This window comes from Austrofundulus limnaeus, unplaced genomic scaffold (assembly GCF_001266775.1).
Source record: "Austrofundulus limnaeus strain Quisiro unplaced genomic scaffold, Austrofundulus_limnaeus-1.0 Scaffold8, whole genome shotgun sequence".
Classification (NCBI taxonomy): Eukaryota; Metazoa; Chordata; class Actinopteri; order Cyprinodontiformes; family Rivulidae; genus Austrofundulus; species Austrofundulus limnaeus.
This window is the reverse complement of record NW_013952410.1, coordinates 3,738,405-3,747,423: the sequence shown is the minus strand read 5'-3', so window position 1 is coordinate 3,747,423 and position 9,019 is coordinate 3,738,405. Positions and strand designations below refer to the sequence as shown.

Genomic DNA, 9,019 nt, shown 5'->3' with positions numbered 1-9,019 from the left:
ATCCTTTAATTTCATGTTTTGTTAATTAAAAAAATTAACTGAAAATACATTTTGAATTCCTTCTATAAATATGAGTATACTTGTATATTCGTGTTTATATGAATCATCACATTGAAATAGTTTGGTTAAAACATTTGCGTTTTGTTAAAATATAATGAATAAATACTTTATCTACTTGTTTAAATGATATTTATGAAAACTCTGTTTTGAGCTGTAGCCACAAAAAGCAGGATTTTCAGCAGAAAAGCCTTACATTTTTGTCATTTCCCCTGCGAGCTAGCAAAGCTTTTTTTTCTTTCCAGCAGGTAAATCTTAAAATCCAAATATTGTTTGAAGTTTTCTCTTTAAAATTATGTCACAAATTCCTCATTAGAACAACAAAAAATTTTATTCAAACCAAATAATATTGAGTGATCCAGATTAGGAAGACAAATAAAAGCAAAACTTCTGGAACTGGTTGATATCAGGATGTCAAAATGTAGCTTAAAAAGCAGGAATCTGAAAATGTGCTCTAGTGATTTTGACCAAATTTGTGAAATTCAGTTTGATGCGATGGGTCACAGGTTTGAGGTGGGAAAAAAAACAACAACGGTAGGTAAAGCTAGAGTAAGCATAGGTAACAATTACACATCAGTAATTTCACCACAAATTGTGACATTTGGTCTCTTTTGTATTAAATCGTAGTTTAATAAAACTGATTATTTTTTTAACGTTAAAAATTCACATTTGTTGTATAATGTGTGTTTTAAAGCTGTAGCTAATTTATATTTGATCTTATTATATAAACATCCTGAATCGTCAAACGTTCCTTGTGGCTCTCTGCAGATGAAAACGAGTGTCAGGGCGGCACCGTTTGTGGTTCTGCCTCCTGCTTCAACACTCTGGGCAGCTTCAAGTGYGTCTGTCCGTCGGGCTTTGACTACGAGCAGAACATGGGCGGCTGTCAAGATGTGAACGAGTGCTCGACGGGCGCGAGCCCCTGCATCTACGGCTGCTCCAACACCGACGGAGGCTACCTGTGCGGCTGCCCTGGAGGTTTCTACCGAGCAGGACAGGGGTGAGAGAGGGCAGGGCGAGCGGACCACATGTCACAGGATGCTTGATGGAATCAGGTAGAATAAAGCTCTCTGTGTCGTTGCAGTCACTGTATAACAGGGTCAGGTTTCCCGGGCCAGCTCGTGGAGGGTGAGGAGGATGACAGCCTTTCTCCTGAGGCCTGCTACGAGTGCAAGATCAACGGGGGAGGAAAGGGCGGACGACAAAAGCGCAACACTGATGAAAATGAGCTCAACCAGGTAAATATGTTCCAGGTTCTGACTTGAGTTACTTGAGTTTTGTTTATTTATTTATTTATTTATTTATTGATTGTGAGAATTCACCACCATCACTTTGTTCACGCCCAGTGTTGTATAAAGTACCACAAAGTGATACATGAGTAAAAGTACAAGTATNGTTCACGCCCAGTGTTGTATAAAGTACCACAAAGTGATACATGAGTAAAAGTACAAGTATCTTATCAAAAATTTACTTTGGTAAAAGTTAAAGTCTCCTTTAGGAATATTACTTGAGTAAAAGTCTTAAAGTATCTGATACTTTTTGTACTTAAGTATCAAAAATAAAAGTATTGATTTAAAATGAGCAGTTAGATTTTCTGTAAGGACATTTATTAGGAGGTGACCTCCCACCAAAAAACGCAGAAATGACTGTCATATTAAAATAATTAATTTATGTTAAATGTAGGATGCACTAGTCTAGCTGTTTGAGTTTATATACATATATCAAGGGTGACCAAACCTTTTCCCCAAAATAAAAACCTATCTGAGGGCTGCGGCCAAATGCGGTAATATAATTCATGAAATACAAATACTTGTTAAGTACAGTCCTTTCATTTTAATGATCATGTCCTGCTGGAGTGTGACAGGATTTGTTTGTGTACAAACTAATATGGTATCAGAATTTCACATATTTTTTCTTCTCATTCACCCACAATTAAATTCACTCTATCTCGGAGGCACAATTTATATGGATAGTATTTATTTTTTACAATAACAAGCTGGAATGAAAACAAGTACAATGAAATAAAAGTAACGACTTTCTACTTCTTGTCTTTTTTTAAAAGTGTAAGGAGTAGAAAGTACAGATAATTGTGTGAAAATGTAAGAAGTAGAAGTAAAAAGTWGGCTGAAAAATAATTACTCAAGTAAAGTACAGATACCAAAAAAGTTCCACTTAAGTACAGTAAAGAAGTATTTGTACTTAGTTACTTTACAACTCTGTTCCCGCCCACAGGTGAGCATGGCCAGCGTGGACACTYTGGCGTCCATCCCCATGAACCTGTCTCTGTCCTCGCTGCTGGACAAAGAGCCTCTGCTGGAGCTCCTCCCCGCCCTGCAGTCCCTGGAGCGCCACGTGCGCTACGTCATAACCCACGGCAACGCCGACGAACACTTCGGCCTGTTCGAGCGCCGCGACGGGAAGAGCGTGCTCCGGCTCGGCAAGAGGCCGCCCCCGCCGGGGTCCTACCGGCTGGAGATCGCCAGCCTGCCTCTGTTCGGGCCGCGCAGGCTGCACCAGCTGGAGAAGCAGCATGACAATGACTACCTACGGGGGGAGTTAGGAGACGCTCTGCGCATCAAGCTCCACATCCACCTGCACTGAGCTCAGCGTGTGCAATCCTGGTCCGGACTGAGCTTTAACCTTTAATCCAATAACCCTCCCCCAGTTACACCCGTACGGACCCTCCAACCAACACAGGGGGCATTTAAGGACTATCAAAGACTGAGTCAATCAGCCCAACTCTACCACCACTTTGTTAGTCTTCATTTTTTGTTCATGATTTGTGCTTTTTGTTGATGTGTTTTTTTTTTTTACTCGTACCTGACCCAGCACTCATTCTTTAGATGGCAAAGAGGTGCTTTTGTGCTTGGACCACAACCGCTTTATGCAGTAAAAGCAGCAGACAGGGCCTTACTTTTATAAACCAGAGTAGCATAAATTCAGTTCAACAGGGCTTGTTTTATTGCAACATGTAAGGTAGTTTTGAAGTTGAAGGTCTGCATCTGAAACAATTGTTTGTATAAAGAAGTGAACGAGGTAAAAGATGACTGGTCCAAGAACTTTCTCACCTCTCTGTGATCCTGAAAAGAAAACCACAACACTGGGGATAAAGGTTTGCCCCCCCCCCCCCCCCCCCCCACTCGTCTTAGGATTGTAGTATGTTAAACACGAAGGACTGCAACACTTCCGCCGCATTTCAGGTTCTTACGTTCATAGCACTCTGTTGTTCTGTAGCTGGAAGCCCACCCACGTTCAGATGAGAGAGCAGCCAGCAGGCCGTGTTCTGCTCAGATGTGCGATTGCAGGGATTTAGCATGTTTGCGTGTGTGTGTGCTGTCATGTTTTCGGTTACCTCAGTACCTCTCGCCAAGTGTGGGCACCATGCTGTGATGCTGACTCCAAAACAAAAGAGGGTGCTAGCATCCTTCCGTCCATCACGGGCTGGCGGCGGGKGGGGATAAACTCAGTAGGACCACAGTAGCTCGTAGACTTGAAACGAAGGTGGATCAGGTTGAGTTTGTGTTTGTCATTTAAGGGATTTTTGACCTCAGGTGCGCTGATTCTGGACCTGAGCTCCAGCTTGTTTAGTATGAAGTGAAAAAGTCTTTYTTTGTCTCTCGTGTGTCAGCTGTGAGAAACTGATTTTCTCTTGTTTTAGTTTCTTCATATTTCAGGAGAACAGAAATGTAGCTGAAATTAAACTGACTTTATCTGACTTCTTTGACTTTACTTGTTCTTGTGACGCCTGAAGACCAAGCCTCGTTTACGACACAGCAGTTCCCCCCCCCCCCCACCCCACCAAAAAAAAGGTACATAGCATGTGGAGCTGGAACTAAAAAGTTGTGCTTTGGAGAGGAAGGGCACGCACAGGTGAACTCTAAACCTCACAATAAATGAATGTCAGGTCATAATTCATCAATCGTAAATATTTTTTTATCCTCTCAAAGAGGGCGAAAAAAAGGTGCTATATCATACCATCGCTTATGCTGTGGAAAGCAAATGCAGTCTTGAATCTGGATTGCGGAAGTGACTTTTTTTTGCAAGGTTGTATTGTTGTGTATGTCTGTCTTTTTGTACTGTCTGAATATTATCAAACATGCTTTGTGATAATTAAATTGTATATTTTTAAATGAAGACTTGATTGATTTTCACTGTCAAGGCAAAAGAAAAACTTTTAGGTTTTAGCGCTTTTGAATGTTTACGAAAAAAAATAAAGAAATCTGCCTCCCCGAACCAAAAAAAAAAAAAAGGTTAAGAAAAAGACTAAAGTTGTATTTGTTTTCTCACATCCAGGGAAACTTACACTGTCCGTGGCGTACTCGCAAAACAAGCTGGGATCTGCGGTGCTACATCTGTTTTTATTTTTAACATTCAGGGTCACTGCACTGTTTCACAGCCAACAGTAAACATGTTTTATACCACACAGCCATTTCCTAACAAAACATTTGTATGTGTCGTATCATTTCTGTCAATGTGTCGACTTTGAGAAAAAGGCGTGTGCTTACTGTAACCCAGTTTCAGCCTCAAACTTGAATACTGTCTTTTTTTTTTGTTTTGCAGCTTTATTGAAAACCAGATGCAGGAGTTTTCTGTATTTTTTTCTCTAATTGTAAGCTTCATACCAGAAGYATAAGAGTTTAACTCAAAGCTGATGACAATCATCCAGTCGCACCTACAATTAAAAGATCAATCTTTTATCAAATATTCATGCAAAGATGGAAACCAAAGATGTTAAACAGCAAACGGCAGTCTGTAAAGTGATTCACATAATTGTATACTTTTGTTCAGTGTCATTCATGGCAATAAAATGTTGTCAGTTCAGTTTCTTTCTGTCTTGCGCTGCCTTTTTTTTTTTAACACAAAAAGCTGCCTAAAAACACTAGTAATAGTAAATAGCAGTCATTTTATTTCCAATATGAACAGTGAATTTTAATCCTACTGGATCAATAAGGGGAAAGCAACTGAGAAAGAAAGTTTTAAGCCAGTGTATCAAAAACAAAGCAGATGATCAGAAAAAGACAAGTCACAAAACAGCAAAGCTACTCATTTCTTCTCAAACATGGCTGCATGACGAGTTCAAAAACCTACAGTTTGAAGATTTCAATATTAAGAGGACAAGACAAAAGGATAGAAAAAAGGAGACTCCAAAACTTGAGTCGAGAATAGAAAAATAAAGCTTTTTTTGTCTAAAGGTTTGCTTCATCGACTCTAAGGACCACAACCTGTCAACAGAAATTCTACTTGCAGTAATAAGGGAGGATATTGTGTTTTATATGGCTTCTTATAGTCACAAGGATACACAGAAATCTGATGGAAGCTACCTGCTCGAGGATCAGAATCAGCACAAAACATGTGAAACCACTGAAAACTTTAGATCGTGCTTCATTAAAGGGGCGTCTGCTTAAATAAAAACTCCACCTGAGTTCCTTTATCTGCCTGTGTTACAGAGTTGTTTCTTTGAAGCAGCTTGAGGGTGTGAGCCATGTTCTTATGAATCATTTTCTGGGCTGAAAAAAAAAGAAAAAAAAAGGGAAAGTTCAGATCTTTTTAAGTGTGGTTCTGTGGAGAAGTTATTAACAATTATTGTCTTACCTGTTGTAGATAGCTCTTTGATTGAGCTCAGTTTGGAGTTTGTTTCTGAACGGAATGATGAGCTAGTGGCTAATCCGAGCAGGATTACGACAGCCAAGACAGTAAAGATTTATAAACATTTTTGAAGTGTTTTAAGGATGTTGAAGACAGCTCCATTAATTTTCAATTACAAAAAAGGCAAGAGAAACAAATATCTCATAGCTGAAGAACCAAAAGTCACAGCCGGAGAGCAGAACGATCTGATTTCTAAATTGTTAAAATAACCCAAAAGCTGCAGAGCGTTTTTTCATGCCGAAAAAGATACAAAAAAAGGGATTTCAATAGTTTGAATGCTTGATAAGTTTTCACATCAATAATGGCAGACAAAAAAATTAATCCATCACAAATCCCTCTGAAATGATTGAGATTATTGTTGTAATATAACAGCAATCCACTTCAGTCTTAACCTCACTCAGACTGGAAATTAGCTTGTTAAATATTCAGAATTAATTGCTCTACACTGAGCTCATTCAAAGAGCTATCCAAAACAGGTAAGATACTACTTGTTCATAACCGTTCCACAAAACCCCACTTTTAAAGATCTGAACTGCTGCTTTAGAAAAACAGACCATGAAGTTGTGGTTAGGACAGGTTAAGGCAGCTGTGCAGCTCATGGTTTCTGTCCTTCATGCTCCAGGAGCTGAGGGATTGGCTTGCAGGCGGAGCTTCAGGTTGACCATTTGTTTCGGTTGCAGAGAGTCCTGCAGCCTCGTATTTACATCATTTATTCAAGCCCCTCCTCCAGTGCATTCAAAAGTGTCCCACCAAAGAGTCTGTCTGTGCACGATGTAAGTCCACACCCTACACCAGTGCATAATCAAACTGACCCCTCTCCAGCCCCTCCTTGTGGTCAGTCCAGGATGATGCAGGCATGCGGCTGTACGGGTCCAGCAGGATCCTGAAGCATCTGACCAGCAGGAAGACCAAGAAGAGCATGAGGAGGCCCACAAAAGCCAAGGCAGTACGCTGTTCTGTGTCCACCGCCACCAAGGCCAGCGGAGCGCTGCTGCTGCCACCGCCAGGACTGCCGGGCAGGGAGGAGCTGGCCGGGGACAGCAGCAACTCGTAGTCGAGTGTGGCCACATCGTTCATCCTCCACGGGGCCCGGAGGCAGGGCTTACACACCGACTGGATGGTCGGTGTGTTGGGTGGAGGTGTGGAGAAGGTGTTCATGGTCGGTGAGGAAAAGCCAATTGGAGAGTTTGTGTTTTCTATCAGAGGCCTGTTTTACACAAACAGCGATGGGAGGGATTTGTCTAAACTGTCTGTGCTTTGACTGGTTCAGACATTTTCTTCTAGTGGTTAAATAGTCATTCTAATGCGGCGTGACCTTGGCAGGTTTGACCCAAATCTGCTCTGACAACGTGACACACACACACACACACACACACACACACACTTTTCAATTAACGTGGACTACTTTTTCTGTCACACATTCTAGAGCGTGGCCAGCGTCGCTCAGTTTCTTTCCTATTTAGAGGCCGAGCCTGAGGCGGTTACTCTTTATTTCTRTTTATCAAAACCACACCAGCTCACCTCCATGCTCTCAGTCGTAGCGTACAAAACGTGAGGCCGTCTCCTCCTCGCACAAACACACACAAACAAACATCTTATTGTTCGTCAAGGTCATTGTTGTAGAGGGTTGAAAGAGCGCAGATGGACATCAGCTGTTCGAGCTCGTCTGGGTGTTGTGCTGCTGAACTGTGATGTGTTACACACAAATACCGCTATTTAAAGCATCTGCAGGGGCCCAGCAGCCAGGTGTGTGCGTGACTGTTTGAGCTCATGTGTGGCTGTTTTGTTTGTTGGAGGTCAGCCGATTGATGGGCCTGAATATTAAAAGGCTCATTTTTCTAATGTCGCCTGCTAAATGCGAAGCCTTCTCTTCGCTCGGTCAGCCAGAGTGATAAGTAGGTCAGCACCGTCGAAGACAGGAACAAGCCATCATTTCCCTTTTCCTCTGGACGATTGGTTCTGAAAGTTGACAAGCAAGAAGCAGGGAATACTTTGAGTGGGGTTTGGATTATTATCATCAGATGGTCCTGGTTACGCCGAGCCAGGGATGCCCACCTAAAAATAAACAGAGAGATCTGGTTACTGATGCAAAACAGCACAGATCAACTATAAACAGGTTTTCCATCGTTTGGAATTTAACATAAAGATGAAGTCATTCCATCTTCGTGATAATTACGACCCTCTGCTCTTTAAGTAACGGTGACATTAGCCATCTGCACCGAGAACACGCAGCACTGGCATTCTCTGCAACGGCACTCAATTAGGAAGCTGATTATAGTGTCATTATGACCACATTAGCAGTAATGAAAGCATGATTATAAACAACGGTGGCGCATTACCTCACCCCCCCATTTGTCAGTGCGCCTTTAAGAAGATGCATTTGCTCCCCTGTTGATCCCCCGTGTTTTGTTTGACAACATTATGGGGTGGAAAAAAAGACAAAGCATTGTAGAGTGTTATTAATAATTTAGAGTCACGCCTCCCACAGCAGGTCCAGGTTTCCAGTCACCGGAGGAATGTGGTGCATCTGCAGCAGCTTTGTGCTCCGGACGTCTGAACAGAGAGGGGAAACGACCGTGAGTTTGTAAAGGCCGACAGGAGAGCAAAGGATGGATGGGCGGGAGGAAAAAAAAGTTCCCGTGGTGAAGTTGGAGCTGCTCGCTGGCACAATCTGCCGTGGCAAAATGCCTCCTCTGCCCCCCCCACCCCACCCACCTCCCCCGCCTGTCCGCCGTGCTCAGTTCAAAAGGTTTTTTCTCTCCGACTGCCACTTCATCAGCCACAGTCTCCAGGGTGCTCGCTGCACCAGGCTGGCTGGCAGCAGGGTGACACACCTGGGAGGTGACACTCGCAGGCTGAGAATAAATGTGCACTTTGCAGCTGAACAAAAATAGACCTGCTGTGGACGTGCGACTAGATGTTTACTGACGTTTAACAATGGCAGACACAAGGTCTGAATGCACACAAACATAAAATCGACAGCAGCTGCAGCTCCACGTCGCTTTGTTAAATCGTGACTTATATGAGACATTTTGAAGCCAATCTAGTAATGTTTAACCCTCCTWTCGTCCTCAAATATAATAACAAATTTGGTCCTTGGGGTCAATCTGACCCCAGGGATATTTACCTGGTGACAATGATTTATGGAATATTGTTGACCACGTTTTTGTGACAGGCACTTTGTTMATTTGTTCAATACATAAATAACCCCTGAAAATCAGTGAGTTGACCTGTGCTCTAGCGCCACCATCAGGCCAAACCTCCATCCATCCATCCATCCATCCATTTTCTGTACACGCTTCTTCCTTTTCAGGGT

General features: G+C 42.4%; 2 protein-coding genes across 4 annotated transcripts in view; one reads left to right on the top strand and one right to left on the bottom strand.

Annotated features, from left to right (window-relative positions):
- Positions 1 to 4,883, top strand: part of fbn2b (fibrillin 2b) — a 77,937-nt gene extending 73,054 nt beyond the window's left edge. The window contains exons 63-65 of the mRNA XM_014000507.1: positions 826 to 1,057; positions 1,142 to 1,295; positions 2,290 to 4,883. Coding sequence (XP_013855961.1) covers positions 826 to 1,057; positions 1,142 to 1,295; positions 2,290 to 2,658 — 755 coding nt within the window. The 3' untranslated portion in view covers positions 2,659 to 4,883. The remainder of the gene's footprint in view (positions 1 to 825; positions 1,058 to 1,141; positions 1,296 to 2,289) is intronic.
- ctxn1 (cortexin 1) overlaps positions 4,599 to 9,019 on the bottom strand; it is a 22,835-nt gene continuing 18,414 nt past the window's right edge. For 2 of the 3 annotated variants that reach the window (XM_014000516.1, XM_014000523.1), the window contains exon 3: positions 4,599 to 7,758. In XM_014000516.1, coding sequence (XP_013855970.1) covers positions 6,490 to 6,861 — 372 coding nt within the window. In that variant the 5' untranslated portion in view covers positions 6,862 to 7,758 and the 3' untranslated portion in view covers positions 4,599 to 6,489. The remainder of the gene's footprint in view (positions 7,759 to 9,019) is intronic. The other variant, XM_014000527.1, reaches the window with a different exon arrangement.